Source organism: Cucurbita pepo, chromosome 5 (assembly GCF_057944985.1).
Source record: "Cucurbita pepo subsp. pepo isolate OVF chromosome 5, ASM5794498v1, whole genome shotgun sequence".
NCBI lineage: Eukaryota > Viridiplantae > Streptophyta > Magnoliopsida > Cucurbitales > Cucurbitaceae > Cucurbita > Cucurbita pepo.
This window is the reverse complement of record NC_141802.1, coordinates 17,178,818-17,196,193: the sequence shown is the minus strand read 5'-3', so window position 1 is coordinate 17,196,193 and position 17,376 is coordinate 17,178,818. Positions and strand designations below refer to the sequence as shown.

At 36.7% G+C, this 17,376-nt stretch overlaps 4 protein-coding genes and 4 pseudogenes across 10 annotated transcripts in view; 2 read left to right on the top strand and 6 right to left on the bottom strand.

Moving 5' to 3' along the window:
- The window catches only part of LOC111795219 (calmodulin calcium-dependent NAD kinase), an 11,182-nt gene extending 8,761 nt beyond the window's left edge, over positions 1 to 2,421 (bottom strand). The window contains exons 1-4 of one of the 3 annotated variants that reach the window (XM_023677511.2): positions 1,715 to 2,421; positions 1,429 to 1,605; positions 174 to 397; positions 30 to 94 (exon numbers count right to left, since the gene is read on the bottom strand). In XM_023677511.2, the coding sequence (XP_023533279.2) occupies positions 30 to 94; positions 174 to 397; positions 1,429 to 1,605; positions 1,715 to 1,724 (476 nt within the window). In that variant the 5' untranslated portion in view covers positions 1,725 to 2,421. Of the gene's footprint in view, positions 1 to 29; positions 95 to 173; positions 398 to 1,428; positions 1,606 to 1,714 lie in introns of those variants that run through there. The other 2 variants (XM_087124314.1, XM_087124315.1) reach the window with 2 other exon arrangements.
- On the top strand, positions 1,554 to 17,376 carry LOC111795137 (auxin-responsive protein SAUR21). 4 transcript variants are annotated; one of them, XM_087124319.1, is made up of 3 exons: positions 1,554 to 1,677; positions 10,071 to 10,252; positions 16,472 to 17,376. In XM_087124319.1, the coding sequence occupies exon 3, from the start codon at positions 16,868 to 16,870 to the stop codon at positions 17,159 to 17,161; it is 294 nt and encodes a 97-aa protein (XP_086980445.1). In that variant the 5' UTR covers positions 1,554 to 1,677; positions 10,071 to 10,252; positions 16,472 to 16,867; the 3' UTR covers positions 17,162 to 17,376. The 4 variants fall into 4 exon arrangements, with proteins under 4 accessions (XP_086980445.1, XP_086980444.1, XP_086980443.1 ...); XM_087124316.1 differs by lacking the exon at positions 1,554 to 1,677 and adding an exon at positions 5,822 to 5,931; XM_087124318.1 differs by lacking the exons at positions 1,554 to 1,677; positions 10,071 to 10,252 and adding an exon at positions 3,248 to 3,363.
- Positions 3,169 to 3,519, bottom strand: LOC111795224 (auxin-responsive protein SAUR21 pseudogene; annotated as a pseudogene).
- On the top strand, positions 3,242 to 9,529 carry LOC111795221 (auxin-responsive protein SAUR21). Of its 2 annotated transcripts, none has more exons than XM_023677517.2 (2): positions 3,242 to 3,363; positions 8,415 to 9,529. In XM_023677517.2, exon 2 carries the CDS (start codon positions 9,036 to 9,038, stop codon positions 9,327 to 9,329), a length of 294 nt encoding a protein of 97 aa, XP_023533285.2. In that variant the 5' UTR covers positions 3,242 to 3,363; positions 8,415 to 9,035; the 3' UTR covers positions 9,330 to 9,529. The 2 variants fall into 2 exon arrangements, with proteins under 2 accessions (XP_023533285.2, XP_086980446.1); XM_087124320.1 differs by lacking the exon at positions 3,242 to 3,363 and adding an exon at positions 5,795 to 5,931.
- On the bottom strand, positions 6,465 to 6,912 carry LOC111795225 (auxin-responsive protein SAUR21 pseudogene; annotated as a pseudogene).
- LOC111795226 (auxin-responsive protein SAUR21 pseudogene) lies at positions 10,852 to 11,456 on the bottom strand (annotated as a pseudogene).
- On the bottom strand, positions 11,599 to 13,709 carry LOC147792738 (auxin-responsive protein SAUR24 pseudogene; annotated as a pseudogene).
- On the bottom strand, positions 13,838 to 14,964 carry LOC111795222 (auxin-responsive protein SAUR24). Its single transcript, XM_023677518.2, has one exon. It carries the CDS (start codon positions 14,304 to 14,306, stop codon positions 14,013 to 14,015), a length of 294 nt encoding a protein of 97 aa, XP_023533286.1. The 5' UTR covers positions 14,307 to 14,964; the 3' UTR covers positions 13,838 to 14,012.

Genomic DNA, 17,376 nt, shown 5'->3' with positions numbered 1-17,376 from the left:
ATACCCTCAATAAGGTGAGAGAAGCCCACCTGGTTGCAGCCATTACAATGTTTCTGAGCTTCTTCTTCGGCTCCTGGTGATCAGAACTCAAAATCTGGACAAACCAAACAAAAAAGAAGATGAACCTCCATTGAGACATTTCATCAAACACCTTATCTACAATCCACACGTACCTGGCTAATCATAATATCCGTTTGATTCCAATGGAACGCAAAGTAACTGAGAATGCATCGTTCAAATTCTTCCACAAGTTTGACGAAGAGTGAATCTGCGTGCAGCTCGCTTGAGAAAAAGGAATAGATATCATCTTCACATTCGTCGGATTTGGCTATGTACTCTGAGGCTAACTTGCAGAGTTGTGGGCACTCATTTATATCCTTGAATCCCATTTGCCTTGCTACAAAAGTACACAATTTGTCAACTCCAAACAAACAACCATACATCAAACATTTTTTAGTAAAACAAATGAGAAATGGATGTGAATTCAAATGAAAAGTTGTGGGATTGAAATATAATTTCTACTTGAACTACTTTCGATCGAAAACATAAGGTGACTTTTAGACTTTAGTCAACTCAGACATGAATAAGATACCTTATGGTTGACTTTTTGACCAGTCAACTCGGACATGAATAAAAAAGGTGCATTAGGGTTGACTTTTAGACTTTAGTCAATTCAGACATGAATAAAGGTGCAAATTCAGACGTGAATAAAGGTGCATTAGGATTGACTTTTAGACTTTAGTCAACTCAAACATGAATGTGAAGATGAGATTTAACGTTTAGACGGTAAGGATAACGAGCGTAGAGCCCGTCAAGTGGGCGACAAGAGTAGCAGATAAGTGCTTGGTAGGGCAGCAACCCAGTGAATCGACGAAAAGGGGAACACACTTAGCAAGTACGAGAAAAACACTCTTTTTTTTATTTATTTATTATTTTTATAATTAAAAGTAGAAAAACATTTGAATATTTAATGTTGAGGACATAAATATAATAACATTAAATTTAATTATGTTGAACTAATCAATTGTAACACGTGGATTATTCAAAAATAAAAAATACAAGAAATAATAGTTGGAGATTGATAAAAATAAATAAATTATTGTTAAAAAATTCCTACCAAAAAATTATAAATCGAATAAATATATTTTTTTTACCATATAATCCACATCATCATAAGTTATAAAAAAAATAAACCATAATTTGTGGACTTTGTAATTTATTTAAATAAAAATTCGTATTTTTTCTAAAAAATAATATTATTATCTTGATATTGACTAAAATTTTGACATTTAGAAAGTCAATCTTTTTTTTTCATTTAAAAAAAAAAGGATTTAAAATATATATATATATATATATATATATATATATATATATATATATATATATATATTTTGCTAAGTTAAAAAAAAAAATTAGTGTAATCTTTACCTACATAATGGGGAAAGCTCTCGAGCTTTTCAACGCGGCCCGTATCTGAAACTTTCAAACGAGGGATGATCTTTTGATCCCGTAGCTTCCTGATTCGATAATGCATTGCTGCAATGATGATCAATCCAATCGAAGAAGCCCAAACAATCTGCGCAAAGCTCGGTTTGCTGCCGCTATCTGTAAGAAAATCCGACACAAGCCACAAATCAAATCGAATCAATTCAAAACCTGGCGAAAACGAAAGAGAAGGTAAATCCATTTCTTGTATATCATACTGTAATCCTACCTTTCTGCATGTTTTTAAAATTTTACGAAATGCCTTCGACTTCGAAGTTGTTCTCTCTAATTTGCGATCGACCGAGAGAAGAATAAGAAGAAGGTGGATGCAGGAACATTCTGTTCAATTCGTTTGAATTGTTTTTGCGGTTGCATGTTACCTCTGTGTAGTTTGTTTGAAACGTCGGAATGAAGAGTGAGATTGTAAGCGTAGAATCATCAATTTGCCTTCAATGGGATAACTTATTTCTTGTTCATTTAGTTTGAGCTTTTCAATAGCTGGAACTGCATTTGCTATTTTTGGTCGTTTTTTTGGTAGAATTTGAAGATGACAAAGAGAAGAAAACTAGAAATATCAATGGCTATTTATAGGCTAAACTCAAATTTCTAGAAATGTTATTTGATCCAAAATTGTTTATTTATAGTTAATATTTCTTTGTGGTGTAAAATTATATCCTCAGTAACCACTGATTAGTATGTGGTTAGTAATTCTTGGTCAATTTTTATGGTGTGATTTTCTTTCATTTGCTTGATGAAACTTTGGAATTTCATAACTTTTGTAAATTGTGTTATCTAGTAACTTCATTAATACGAATACATAATTTACAGTTTCTACTTTTAAGACGAGAAAGTGCATGGAATTTGGAAGTAGATTCTCATCCTTACTTGGTGAACTTGTTTGTTGTATTTAGCTTTCTTCCCATTGCTGAAGAACTTGTTGAGGATTGTTGGGACGGAGTCCCACATTGTTTAGTTTAGGGAATGATCATGGGTTTATAATGTGAAGGAATACATCTTCATATCATATCATCTAGTGCATGTCAAAAATGTACATCTTCATATCATATCATCTTGTGCATGTCAAAAATGTCAAAAAATGTCTCGAATCAAATTTCTGGCAGCCCCCTTCTTTCTCTTTGCTAAATTTAGTAGCGGGCATGTTCTCTTCATGGTGACGAGGTTCATTCCTGGGTGTGGCAACTCTGATCTGGCGAGGGATTAGCAGCGTCAGTTGGCTAAATTGGCCCTCGAATCTCAGCAGGATTCATGATGAATTCTTCATAACCTAACTTGGAAGTTCATGGTGTGATTTTTAAAAGTGAAATATTTGAAGTTGTGTTGGTGGCATCTGAGCGTTCAAGTGTGTGGTTTATTATAAAGGTCTTAAAAGCTTGTGAATTTTGATTACTGTGAATTCCTCTTCGACTGTTTTTTTATTTCCGAGGAGTTCCCTTGTGTTCTTTGCATTTATTCTTTCTCCTTGCCATTTTTTTCCCTCGCATTTACTTAGAATAACTGAAGCTCTTATTGAAATTAGATGCGGAAGCGCCTTCCATTATGTTAAAGCAACGAGAGAAGAATAAGGAACTAATAAAAATTGAAATTCATGAGCTGAAGAGACTTTTTATATGAGAAGAATGTTACTTTCATTGCTCAAACCAAGTCACTGTACAGTATTATCCTATATTCTACTTCCTAAAATGTTTGGTGACAAAACTGTGATCATTGTTCTTTCAACTTTCAGAATGTGTGCAGCCTAGAAGTGAGATTTATGAAGGCATCTTCTCTGCATGGAATCGTCAAACCGCCCATCGGATGGCAAAATCCAAATTCTTCTTCTGATCTATTGAGCAGATCTACAAAAGAAGGATGCTTCAGGTATGATATTGGAACCACAAATCTTTTCCTTTGAATCTCTCCCACATAGACTGCAATATGGCCTTTAGGAACATCAGATTGATTTCTGGCAGACATAGCTTGCATTTTCAGAATCTGCTTGGCATTAAGAAGAATCGATGGCAAACGGAATCCCATATTGAAAATTTCCTCGAAAAAAGAGAAGCGTGAGCGACTTTGAACGGTATTCTGCTTATATAGATTTAAATGTAGGAAATAGAGAGTACTTGTTGGATGAGCATAGCTTTATTTCTTATGTGTATTTATAAACTAGGAACTGGAGAGAACGAAAGGAGTAAAGCAGATAGGAGTCTGAGAGGTCCTACTTCTCCAAAGGCTCACATGGGTTTGCTCTATCCATTAAAATTTTAGTCATTCCTCTCTGACCCCACTTTTTCCAATAAGAAGAGGCCAATAAAATTCCACCAAGTTCGTCAATATCTTGGAAGATGAGTAGCAACATACCATGTGATACTCTCCAATGCTCATTAAGTGCTTCTTTAGTGGACCTAGTGCAGTGGCTGAGAAAACACTGGTGCACATCATATCCATTAACTCAACAAACCCAGCTTTGAATCAAATGAAAGCTGAGATGTTGATATGATATGATTTAAAGCATTTGGTACATGTGAAGTGACTTCCCTTACCTAGAAGCTGGGTCCAATCATGAAGTGATTTCTTCTTGCAAGGAGGTCCAATCACAGGTATATGTTGGCTTGTTTTTACCTTTCCCTTACAAGGCCATCTGTTTTGATGTGTTATTCCATTGAAACAAGCATGATGTGGTTTGGAAATTGAACTACAATTGGGCCTATAGTTTAGCAACTTGTGGATCACATATCAAACTCATATGGGAGACAAGGAAAAGGATGAGATGGAAATAGAAAATTCTTGTGAGCTGACAAAGTCATAGTAAGTGGGCCCTCTCAGTTGTAGAAAGACCGATACAAGAGAGGCCCACTTTTAAAACTCATTGAAAATACCCAGGCTATTTCTTTCTTCATAACTATATAAGTATAGAACCCAAAGGAGTTTCAATTACTAGATTGAACCCTGATATTCTAGGACTCGCTTCCAACTTCTTTGACGCCAATCAAGGCTAACTTCAGATTTTTTTATAGTCTCTTGACCATTGAAAGTAGATTTGATAATGGGGATTCGTAGCAAATTTCTCAAGATGCAGCTGGGTTTTACCAAAAGGCAGTCAGATGTTGTCCTTAGCAGTCATGCTGTAGTATATGTGAGAGATGTCGGGTTCATCCCTCATTTCAAGAGCTACTCAACCGAGTAGAAGAAGAGTTCAGTTACCATCGTCAACAAGGAGGCCTCACAATTCCTTGCAAAGAGGGCGCCTTCGATCTTACTTCTAGATTACAAAACTCCTGAAGGATGAAGATGATTTTATAGCCATTAATCAATTTTGGCACATTGTTTCTCCTAACTTGTTTTCTTTGTAACTTCTGCTCAAATGTTGGGTAGAAATGCAATCTCATACCTTTTGGAATGCAAATGAGTTGGTGAATTTCCTACCAAAACTTAATACAAATATATTTTTCAGTATCATTTCCTGTTCTTTTGCTTATTTCATTGACTCTCTGACTGTTCATTGCTATCTAAGCTGTAGAAGTCGATATTTTTCACGATTGTACATGTTTGTAATTGAGCAGATCGACAACAATGCAGGTGGAGTTGACAATAATGAAATGATGGATTGAATGTTGCTACAAATGGAGATTGAATTCATAGCCTTTGTCATAGTTATTTATGAGACCCAGCTAATATCTCATACGCAGCAGCTGCTCCTTGGGTTTTATGATGAGTAAACTGATATTATTAGCAACCATGACCATAGTTGTACATTTTGTACATCTCTATCAATACAAGCATCACTTCTTTGTGAAATAGTTGGCTTTCTTGATCTAAGTCACTTTTTTCTTGATAGTCTCTTTGGTTTAGAGCTTTATGCTGTGAATGTCTCGACATTGATCCTATTGTGCATGTAGATTTTTCGAGATGAATCGAACTGAAATGATTAATAATATGTGGTTTTGCTATTAAAACGAATTGTTAAGCAATGAAATAATTTATCTGTTCTTGACAATGCAGCGGTTGATCAAACCATAAGAATAAACGAATTAATAGCATATAAGTGATCTCAAAAGTAGTGTCTCATCTTTGGAGAGGTGGATGAAATAAATATGAGGTTGGTGGTGGGCTAGAACGGACAAAATCCGCTAGCAGGAACCTTCCGAGAAGAAGGTGATTTTCATCCTTCTTCTCTGTTGACGTCGACGGTTGCGTGTGCCGACATTCAGCTGCGCCGATTCCGGCTACCAACTTCCATTATCATCAACCTTCCGAGATCCACAGCCGCTTACATCCCCAATATCCTCTGTTTTCAACCATGGACCACTCATTTTGTATCGCCTGTTGGCAGGCAAAACAATCCCAGTGTCATTAGGGTGAAACACCTCTCCAATCTTATCTTTTGACTCTCAAGATTTCGTAGTGTGATTACTTCGTGGTGGCAGAAGAGAGTTCAAGTGTTTGGTATAGTCTTCTGGATTCCTTGTAAATTTCAATTTTAGTGAATTTCTTCTCCTATGATTTCTTTTGGGTTCTGTTATGTGTTCTTTGCATTTCTTCTTCATTCCCGCTTTATCTCGTCTCTATGCAATAATATCCAAGGTGAAAGTTTCCGCTGATGTCCTGCAAAGCTTATAATCGCTGAAAGCTATTCTTGGCAGCTTTGGTTATAAAAGAATCCATGGATTTATCTAAACAAGTAACTTCCCTTGTTTGATCCTTTTGACTGTTCTCTTTCTAAATTCTGTGTTGATTTCTCTTTTCAGGATTAATGTCTTAATTGGATTGATTTTATTTTTTCTTTCTTTATTGTTTTTTTTATTCAATCCTGGGTTGAGTCTGTACCTATTGAGCTATAGTTTTATTCATCAGTTTGTTTCTTGTTAGAATAAAAAAAGTTATGAGGCAAAACCTTCTCAGTTGTGATAAAGCAGCAAGAGGAAAAGAAGTAACTAACAAAAATCGAAATTCATAAGCTGAAGAAACAAGAGTTCATATGATGAGAAAAAATTTACTTTCATTGCTCAAACCAAGTTACTTTACAGTATCATTCTACTCTACTTCCTAGAATTGGAGGTGGCAAAATTGGAGGTGGCAAAACTGTGTTAAAGAATGCTGTCTTTTTGTATATTCAACTTTCATGATCTGTGCAGCCTAGAAGTGAGATTTACGAAGGCATCTTCTCTGCACGGAATCGTCAAGCCGCCCATCGGATGGCAAAATCCAAACTCTTCTTCTGATCTATTTAGCAGAGCTTGGAAAGAAGGATGCTTCAAGTAGGATATAGGAACTACGAATCTCTTTCTCTGGATCTCTCCCACGTAGACTGCAATGTGGCCTTTGGGAACGTCAGAATGATTTTTGGCAGACATAGCTTGAACTTTCAGAATCTGCTTGGCATTGAGAAGTACTGATGGCAAGCGGATTCCCATATTGAAAATTTCCTCGAAATAAGAGACGAGTGAGTGATTTTGAATGGTATTCTGCTTGATGTTGATTTTGATGTAGGAAATGGAGTACTCGTTGGATGAGAATGGCTTTGTTTCTGATGTGTATTTATAGACTAGGAACTGGAGAGAACAAAAAAAAAATTATTGTAAATAGTAGTCTTGGAGGACCTACTTCTTCAAAGGCTCACATGGGTTTGCTCTATCCATTAGAATTTCAGTCACTTTCTCACTGGCCCCGCTTTTTCCTTTTACAAGAGGCCAAGAAAAATTTCACAAGTTTTTCAATATCTTGGAAGATAAATTAGCAACATATCATGTGTAGGCACTCCAATCCTCGTGATATAAACTCAACAAACCAAGCTGTGAATCAAATGATAGGTGAGATGTTGGTATGATATGATTTAAAGCATTTGGTACATGTGAATTGACTTCCCCTTACCTAGAAGCTGGGGCCAATGATGAAGCAATTTCCTCTTGCAAGGAGGTCCAATCACAAGGATATGTTGGATTATTTTTAACTTTTCCTTACAAAGCCATCTGTTTTGATGCTTTATTCCATTGGAACAAGGACGGTGTTGTTTGGGAATTTAACTACATGTAGGTCTATGATTTAGCAAGTTGCATATCAAACACAAATGGGATGCAAGAGAAAGGATGGGATGGAAATAGAAATTTTGTTTGACCTGACAAAGTCATGTTCCTAGTGGTTATGTTGCAGTATGTGGGAAGTATCCAAAGAATGAAAGCGATTTGTGGTTCTTGTTTCATATTTGAACAATCCTTCATTCCAACAGCTACTCAACCGAGTAGAAGAGCTCGGTCACCATCATGAACTTGGAGGTCTAACAATTCCTTGCAAAGAGGATGCATTCATTGATCTTACTTCTAGATTACAACACTCCTGAGGGCTGAAGATAATGGAATAGGCATCAACCAGTTTTTACACATTTTTCCTCCTAGCGTGTTTTTTTCTTCCAACTCCTGGAAGATTGTTGTAGAAAGACAATTTCAAGCCTTTTGGAATGGAAATGAGTTCCTTTGCTAGTTAATTTCTTACCAACACTTACTAGACTCACAGTATCAATTCCTGTTTCTCTCACTTATTCTTTGATACTCTGTCTGTTTATTGCTGTCTGAACTGCAAAAGTGGATATTTTTTTTTGCTATTGTACATGTTTAAAATTGAACAGAAAGACAAACTTTGTATTTAAAGATGTCCAAATCCCGTAAACACAACCGCATTCTGTTCGTAGAACAAAATGCAGGTAGAGTTGACACTAACCAAATCTTGAAATGTACAAATGGAGATTGACTTCATACCCTCTATGTCATAATAAGCTGAGATTTTCAGCAACCATGACCAGAGATGTACGTTTTCCATCTCTGTCAACATAAGGATCAGAACTTAGAGGAAAATATCTAATGCTTTTGTCTGTATAAACTATCTGCAGATTGAAATACTTCGTTCTAATATTTTTCAAAATTTGGTCATTACAGCAGTCATCCGGCTCCTTTCAGCCAATACAATGTTGATTCCATCTGCTGTGGATGAATCTTATGACTGTTAAGCCCAACCAACTGCTTGCAGATTCAATTTCTATGGCTGTTTATATAATATCAGCGTGAGATGCTAAGGATAAAACCATCAAGAAAATTAGATGAGTGGAAAACAGAGATGGGCAAACCTAGAAAAGATTGCTGATGATAGAGCACATGAGTTTGAGAAATGTTTGAGACAGTTCTTTTCGTTGTGTGTGGGACAGTATCTTATTTACAAACTGAGTATTAAGTTAATTTAGCTGTATATGGCATTTGGTTTTGGATTTTCCCTTGGATATCTTGTTTTAGATCAATAGGGCCCAGAGCACCAGCAGCAACAACACATGAAGTGAATTTTCTCCAACCAATGGACACTCCATGTGAGCCATTAATGAAGTAGGTCCTTTCGACACCGACTCGACGTCCTTTCTTCTCACCCCTTCTCCTTCTGAAACCATATATACAGACCAAATAATCTTCAAACTCCAACTCAAATTTCTTATCGATCCTTATCCATACTTCGCAACATCAAGATTCAAATCCAGTTTAAATCCTCTCATCCTGAAATCAAATACAGACATGGGAATCAGACTACCTTCACTTCTCCTTAATGCTAAGCAAATTGTAAGAATGCAGACGGTTTCTTCAAGAAGCCAATGTGGTGTTCCCAAGGGTCATATTGCAGTCTATGTGGGGGAGATTGAAAGGAAGCAGTTTGTAGTTCCGATATCGTACTTGAACCATCCTTCTTTCGTAGCTCTACTCAAGACAGCTGAAGAAGAATTTGGATTTAAACATCCAACAGGAGCTTTAACAATTCCTTGCAGAGAAGATGCCTTCCTCAACCTCACTTCTAGGCTGCATACTCCCTGAAAGAGAGGAAAAACAATCCTACACATAGTTTTGTAGAATTCCTTTCATTTTTTTCTTCTTTTTGCCACAGTTGAGGAGTAGAATGTCAATACATAGTTAGTACCAATTTGATGAAGAAGCAAAAGTTGATTCAACATCAATGTACAATTTATAATTGCAGAGATGTAAATAGAAATGGAGTCACATTTTCTTATTAAAAACTGCCTCCTTCAGCCTCTGAATTTCAGTTTGTTTAAACGTCTTTCCTTGATGTTTTTCTGTGATGTTTACTCGGACGTTGGTACATTTTTTTTCATAGAAATAAAAGATCATTAAAGAAAAGAGTATAAAAGAACCTTAGAAAGCATTCCAATCCAATTCAAACATGTCTCATAAGGAAAAACCAGTAAAGAGATTAGATAAAGAAGAGCAAAAAGAAGCCTTAAAATGAGCTAATTCAAAACGGTTGATCCAACAAAAATTCTCATCTTCAAACATCCTCTTATTTAGTTTTACATTTTCTAACTTGTTTGATCAGTTGCCTCTTTCTTGAGAATTAGATGGAAATAGAAATCTTCCTTCATTTTTATGATAAATGCTCTGTGCTTGAGTTTTGTCAAATGTCTTGTTGCATGATAAAATGAAAAAATACACAGAACTTATATCTCATAATTCATGAATTAAAGGACTAAAGTTTATCAGTGAAAGAAATTTAATTTTATAGTTGTGCCAACACAATTTTATACCTGCTATAATGTTCAGGAAGATGGGCAAATTAAGGCTTTCTGATCCGTGCTTGATCTTACAATCACCAACTCGAAATAGGCTACCAAAGAGCAAATGTCGGCATATCTTCATCATCCAGCTGGGCACTAGGATGTGAAGCTGTAAACAAAGGTTCTTTCTTTGTTGACCTCTCTGGCTCGGTACTGTGTCGATTGGGGGTAATTAACCACCTTTTCTATCCCTTCTGTTTCACGAAGAGTTTTTCTAACTAACAATGAACAAAAGAATGTTGGGGATTTCTATTTGTGCATAATCTTTCAAAAACTATGTAGCGTAGGAGTGAGATTAATGAAGACATCTTCTCTGCCGGGGATTGTCAACCCCGCCGTAGGATGATTGTATCCAAAGTCTTCCTCAGCCCTCTTAAGTAAAGCCATGAATGTAGGATGGTTTTAAGTATGATATCGGAACTAAGAACTGCTTTCTTTGGATTTCTCCAACATAGACTGCAACATGACCCTTCGAAACATTAGATTGGTTTCTTGTAGAAATAACTTGCTTTTTGAGAACGTGCTTTGGATTTCTCAAAAAGCAAGCTATTTCTACAAGAAACCAATCTAATGTTCCGAAGGGTCACATTGCAGTCTATGTCAGAGAAATTCAAAGCAACCTACTTTGGATTCCGTTTTCTTTGGATCTGTTTGAACTTAGAAGTTTGAATCTTCAAGATGCTGCTTAGTTTCTTTAGTGATGTGCTATGCTCTAGCAACAAATTTTCTTTGTTCCATGGATTGCAGGTTACCATCACAAATAAAGCAACAAAGAAAAGGCTATATAGAAATTGATGTTAAATTTGTGTATTTTTTCTTATTCATTTCTGTTGGTAAATGCGCCATTGCAATGCCACTCATTTGCAGGCAAGATGGGCATGTCATTCTACAACATTCTAGTATGATTCAAAAAAACAAATGAGTAAGAAACAAACAGAAATGTTTGTAAAAAATTGAAGCTTGTGCTTTGCTGTTGATCCTTCAAGAAACTTGCAATCTAGAAGTGAGATCAACGAAGGCATCTTCTCTGCAAGGAATTGTTAGGCCCCCTTGTGGATGATGGAAGCCAAACTCCTCCTCGGCGTGGCTGAGCAGTTTCTGGAACGATGGATGGTTTAGGTAAGATATCGGAACCACGAATCGCTTCCTTTGGATCTCTCCCACATAAACAGCCACATGACCTTTTGGAACGTCCAACTGGTTTTTGGTAAAACTTGACTGCATCTTTAGAATTTGCTTGGCATGAGGAACCAAAGATAGCAACCGAATCCCCATTTTCTCAAACGAAAGGCAGTCGGAATAATGTTCTGATCTGATTGGTATAGAGCTAACTAGAAGAGGAAGTAGAAGAAATGAGTTGAGGGTGGTGTTTGAAGGCTCATTTTGATGTTTATATTTATAATATTTCAGAAGGAAATGCTATGCTGATGACTCCGACCATTCCAGTGGCTAAGTGGGGTACTGATGTCTGGTAGTTTGGTATTGAGAATACCCCCTTCACATGGCTTTGCCCCATTTCATAAAAAGGCACCCAATTTTCTCTGAAATTCATACATACCTCTAATTTCAGGCTCATTGGTCCTTCACATGGCTTTGCCCCATCTTATAAGAAAATGTTTAGCAGCCACGAGATAGAGTTGATTATCAGTATCAGAATTTCTATTAATCACATATTAGTTTAAAGCTCAACATAATTTCATTCATTCACATTCTAGAAGGCATTGCTCTTGGACTTCCTAAAACATTTTAGTATTAGTTCACAAATGAGTCGAACAACAATAGATTCAAATAACTTTGTACTTGCTCTTTTGCTCTTCACTCTCTAGAAAACTTGCAATCTAGAAGTGAGATCAATGAAGGCATCCTCCTTGCAAGGAATTGTGAGACCCCCTTGAGGATGTTGGAAACCAAACTCTTCCTCGGCATATTTAAGGAGCTGTTGGAATGAAGGATGATTCAAGTATGATATCGGAACCACAAATCGTTTTCTTTGCCTCTCTCCCACGTAAACTGCTACATGACCTTTCGGGACATACTGGTTTTTGGTGAAACCTGATGGCATTTTTAGAATTTGCTTGACAAAAAGAATCTGGAATGGAAAGATTCCCATTACTAAGCTTGCTGTTTCAATTGATGTGGAACAAATTTGAAGAGGAAGTAGTAAATGACTGTTTTGAAGTTTACTTGATATCCTTATTTATAGTTCAAGAAAATGGTTTTGCTGGTGTTTGGTGCTTTTCCAATGGGCACTTTAAGACTGGCGGTTAGGTATCTAAGAAGACTATTAGGGATCTTCCCAACTTATAAAAGATTTTTCACCTCTCTCTTGGTTGTATGCAATGCCAGCCCAGTTGTTTGGTTCAAGTCATTATCCATTCCAGCGACCAAGCTTGGTTAGCTGAACTGGATGCTCGAATAAAGAACATGTTCGATAAAAGGAAAAAAACAAGATATCAAGGATATCACTTTCACAGTAAGAGAGAAATGGTTACATCATTGGCATAGTGCCCTTGTTGAATAAGGACAAGAGAGATATCAAATGCATCTTATTGTAAATCAAAGGATACAGAAGCTAAGTACATGTACACCTAGTACTTCAAGACAAATCATTTAATAAGAATCTAATCATGTTTATATTTGTTTAATGTAGTAGTTTCATCCACTTCAAACAACTTCTATAGCTGGAACTAGCTGTGCATTGGTGAGGGAAAGGTGTTGGATAGAATTATGATGTTCCCACTACCATATTTTTAGTTCCTTATTGTGTCAAATCCTGATTGTTGGAGGAAATTCAGACGAAAGTTCTATGTACTTTTTAAACTGAATATTTACAAATCTCTCCTTTCTTGGCGGAAGTGGATCTTTTGCTTCTTTCACATCAATGATCGAAGCTTGGAATCAAGATTTTCCAAATAATCTTATTTAATGACATGATGAGCTTTCTTCACTTAAGCGTCATGCAACAGTGAAAAGCAAGCGATAGAAAGTCTCATCCCTTGTGTATTTGCGCGGACCACTATCAAATGGTGATCTCATTAGATCATTGGTGAAAGAAGGACTAACAACGATCCTATCCTAAAGGAGAAGGGGGAGTAGGAGAAGTGTAACAGCCCAAACCCATTGCTAGCAGATATTATCCTCTTTGGGCTTTCTCTTTTGGGTTTTCCCTCAAAGTGTTTAAAACGCGTCTGCTAGGGAAAGGTTTTCACTCTCTTATAAAGGGAATTTCATTCTCCTCCCTAACCGATGTGGGATTTCACAAGAAGTCAGTCTTCTTTGAAGAAATCCGACAATCAAAATCCATGAGTGGGACAAACTTCATCAATGATAAAATTTAACATCTGCTATGCTATAGCGCACAGTCAATATAGCCTATACATGATATAATGTACATGCAATGGGAAAATTTTCTATTCATTTAAATGAACTGTCTATCTAGTCGTATTCTGTGACTAAAGAAAAACGAAAAAGAAAAGTTGGGCAAAACTGGGCGAGGGGGCAGAGGAATTCTTTTTTCATAATCATTCAAGAACAATGCAGCCTTGAATGAGATAAAAGCATATCCTCTGCTGGATTGTCAAACCACCAATAGAATGATTGTATCTGAACTCTTCTTCGGCGTTCTCAATCAAATACTTCAGTATTAGATGGTTTTGAGTATGATTCCTTAGTTAAAATATTAAAAGATTTCTCTCTACCCAAAAGCACAGATTAGCAATCACAGATCACCAGAAGAAATGATATATAGAAGTCTATGCTGAATTGGTCTATTTTCATTAATCCTGTGGTATAAGTAACTTTACAATGCAACTCATTTACAGGTAGGACGGTTTCCCACTCTACAACAATCTAGTAAGTGTCGAAAAGTAAATGAGTCGGAAAAAAAATTGTCAAAAACGTCAGATGATTGTCCCTTCTTCTGCATCCTTCAAGATACTTGCAATCTGGAGGTGAGATCAATGAAGGCATCCTCCTTGCAAGGAATTGTTAGACCCCCCTGTGGATGATGGAAGCCAAACTCTTCCTCTGCATGGCTGAGTAGTTTTTGGAATAACGGATGGTTTAAGTAAGAAATTGGAACCAAGAACCGCTTTCTTTGGATCTCTCCTACATAAACAGCCACATGGCCTTTTGGCACATCCTTCTGACTTTTGGTAAAACCTGACTGCAACTTTAGGATTTGCTTGGCATGAGGAACCAAGGATAGCAATCGAATTCCCATTTTCTCGAGAAGGACTCTTAGAAAGGTCTAAAGCTTTGATCTGGTTGGTATAGAACCTGTAAGAGAAATCAACACTTGGACTGAGTTGAATTTGGTGTTTGGAGGATCATTTGATGTTCAACTTTATAGAGTTTTGGAAAAAAGAGTTGTGCTTTGAGCGATGGTATTCAAATGGCAAAGTGGGGTATTGAAGTCTGATGGTTAGGTATTTGAGTGGGTCACTTCACATGGTTTTGTTCAACTTAGAAAAGACACACCAATTTTCTTCTCTCTCTCTTCACATTCTCCGCAGTTACACCACAAATTTCCATTTTCATTAGCTGAGCTGTTCGATTATGAAAAGTCAAATCATTGTCCGAGCTTTTACACTGAATTAAATGCTTATAGACAGAGTGCATTATGTTGAAAATGGAAGAACAGAACCTCCATGTGATTGGCTTTCCATGAAAGAGTGACCAGCTACGTCAATGTCTAGGTCAAAGGAGACTCTGCAGGCCTTATATGTACCAAATTGTGGACCATATCAAAGAATGGTTCTCATTAAGGAGAACTAAAAGACCAAGTCAAAGTACATAGCTTAGTCAAAAAATGCTAACTCTTAGAGGCATAAATCATCCACAAAGTTCTACCATCATTTTCAGCCCCAAGCACGTTGACTTGTTTATTGTGAGCATAAAGCATGCACATCTAAATATTATCAGATTTAATATATCAGGTTTACACCAGAACACATATCTTGTATGGTTTTTGAACCTATAAAAAATTGGGTTTCCCCTATCTTCATATGGGTCGAGCAATTTGCTCTTATTTCTTCATAACAAGCGGCTGCATTGCCTTATAATACATTCCTTTGTGAATTGTATAATATACTGATGAAGTTCCCTATTGAAAGAAAATCATTGATGCTTTATCTATTTTTCGATATTCATTTCCTCTATACAGTGTGTAATCTCTTTGATCATTTGGCACAACTAAGTCTTTCCTTTTGTCATTGAATTGGTTCAAATTCAGCTCAGATTTGAGCATTTTCTCTATACTGATCACTAGGAGAACAAAATGATCATTTGGAGCTTAGTATTTCCTACCATTTAAGACACGAGAGCGCTCGATAAACCTTTCTCCATACTGATCATTAGGAGCACAAAATGACATCCATCCAACTTAGATTTTTTCACAATTCAAGAATGTCTACCTATCTCTCATACGGTACTTCAGCTTTCTTCCTCAAATCTGAATACTAGATTCTGCACAAATTGATAAAATCTAGTTCAAACATATGTAGCTTCTCAACCTTTAAGCAAGTCCAACAGTCGGTTAACAACTCTTCCTGTGGACCCAAAGTAATTGTGCTAGCCTTGGAGAGAAGGCTACTAACTTCATCAATCTTAAGCTGTGGCAAGACCATACAACCTCTTTCAAGTCTGTTGATCCATGTACGAAAAACTGAGATTCCTGCTATGCAAATTTCTCAACCATTCCATGTCTTGGATGAATTCCTACATAGCCAACCAAATACTAAAAGAGCAGCTGGTTTAAGAATGAAGCTTGAATCAAGAATTGCCTCTCTGGTTTTCTCCAACAATAACTCATGGCCACATCCATAGACTTCAAAGCATTGAAACTTCCTACAAATGGAAGTCAAATTTGAATCAACATAAACTGGAGAAGGCACCCTGCTCTTTTAGTATCCAATAAGAGGGAAAACGTAAGATGCAAGAATTCCTCGAAACTCTTAAAACGAGAACAGAAAATATGAAGTTTGTGTAAACTTCATATAGGCTCTTCCAATAATATCAGCACAGGATGCTACGAACAAAACATGCCAGGAAAGCAAAATGAGTGGAGAAAATGGACATGGTAAGCCAATTGAGACAAAGACCATTGATGAGTGAGGAAATGAATTTGATTTCATGTAACAGATAAGTCAGACCTATGGAGAAACATTATGCACATCTCTAATTACACACCAGCAAACATGTATTAGACAATTCTAAATGGTAAACCTTTAAGATCATGGCAAGCTTAAGACAAGCATTATTCTTGTGTCTGAGAAAATTTACAAATGCATTGGCATCTCATTTATTGTTCTGATTAGTCTATTATCAACAAGAATTTATTCCTGTTTCTGTCCCTCTAATATATATTTTTCCTCTGGATTGGATCAGAGATGCAGCCAATGACCAATGGTGTGAGCTTGCAACATGGACCCACTGTAAGTTGATCTACCACGACATGGCATTTGGTTTCAAAGTTTTCTCGACCTGTTATTTTGGACTATGACTGTACCTCATTGGAACAAATGGGACTGCTCACTAGTTTGTTAGGGCACATGATGAAGTGCGTCTATTCGAACCAAATAAGCAACCCATGTGAGCATTTATGAAGTAGGCCCTCCTAGAGACCAACTTGATACTGTTTTCTTCTCACCATTTCCCCGCTCTGAATCCATAAATACAGATCAAATAAACTTCAATCTCCAACTCAAATTTCAAGCACATCTTCATTCAAGTACTACACTTTCCAACTTCTAGATCTGCATCAAGTGGAAAACCTTTCTAGACATGGGAATCAGACTACCTTCACTTCTTCTCAATGCCAAACAAGCTGTTAAAATGCATACCGCTTCTTCCAGAAACCGGTGTGGCGTTCCCAAAGGCCATATTGCAGTTTATGTGGGAGATATTGAGAGAAAGAGATTTGTAGTTCCAATAGCATACCTAAACCATCCTTCTTTTTCTGCTTTGCTCAACCGTGCAGAAGAAGAATTTGGATTTAAACATCCAACTGGAGGTCTTACAATTCCTTGCAGAGAAGATGTCTTCATCAATCTCACATCCAGGCTGCAATCTTGCTGAAAGAGAGAAGAAAAACAATCCTCCACACAATTTTGTCAGATTCCCTTCGATCTTTTCCCATAGTTAAGCGTAGAACATCAATGTAGAGTTAGCTTCTATATGTAAATGATGAGTAGCAGAAAAGAGATACAAAATTGAAATAGACAGTCACATTTTCTTACAAGAACACTGTGTCCCTTCATGAATTTTATTCACCTAAATTCGTTGGGTTTTTC

What these genes read in the sequence shown, in the direction of transcription:
- LOC111795137 (XM_087124319.1), top strand. Translation starts at nt 16,868, where the DNA reads ATGGGAATCAGACTACCTTCACTTCTTCTCAATGCCAAACAAGCTGTT.
- LOC111795222 (XM_023677518.2), bottom strand. Translation starts at nt 14,306, where the DNA reads ATGGGAATTCGATTGCTATCCTTGGTTCCTCATGCCAAGCAAATCCTA.
- LOC111795221 (XM_023677517.2), top strand. Translation starts at nt 9,036, where the DNA reads ATGGGAATCAGACTACCTTCACTTCTCCTTAATGCTAAGCAAATTGTA.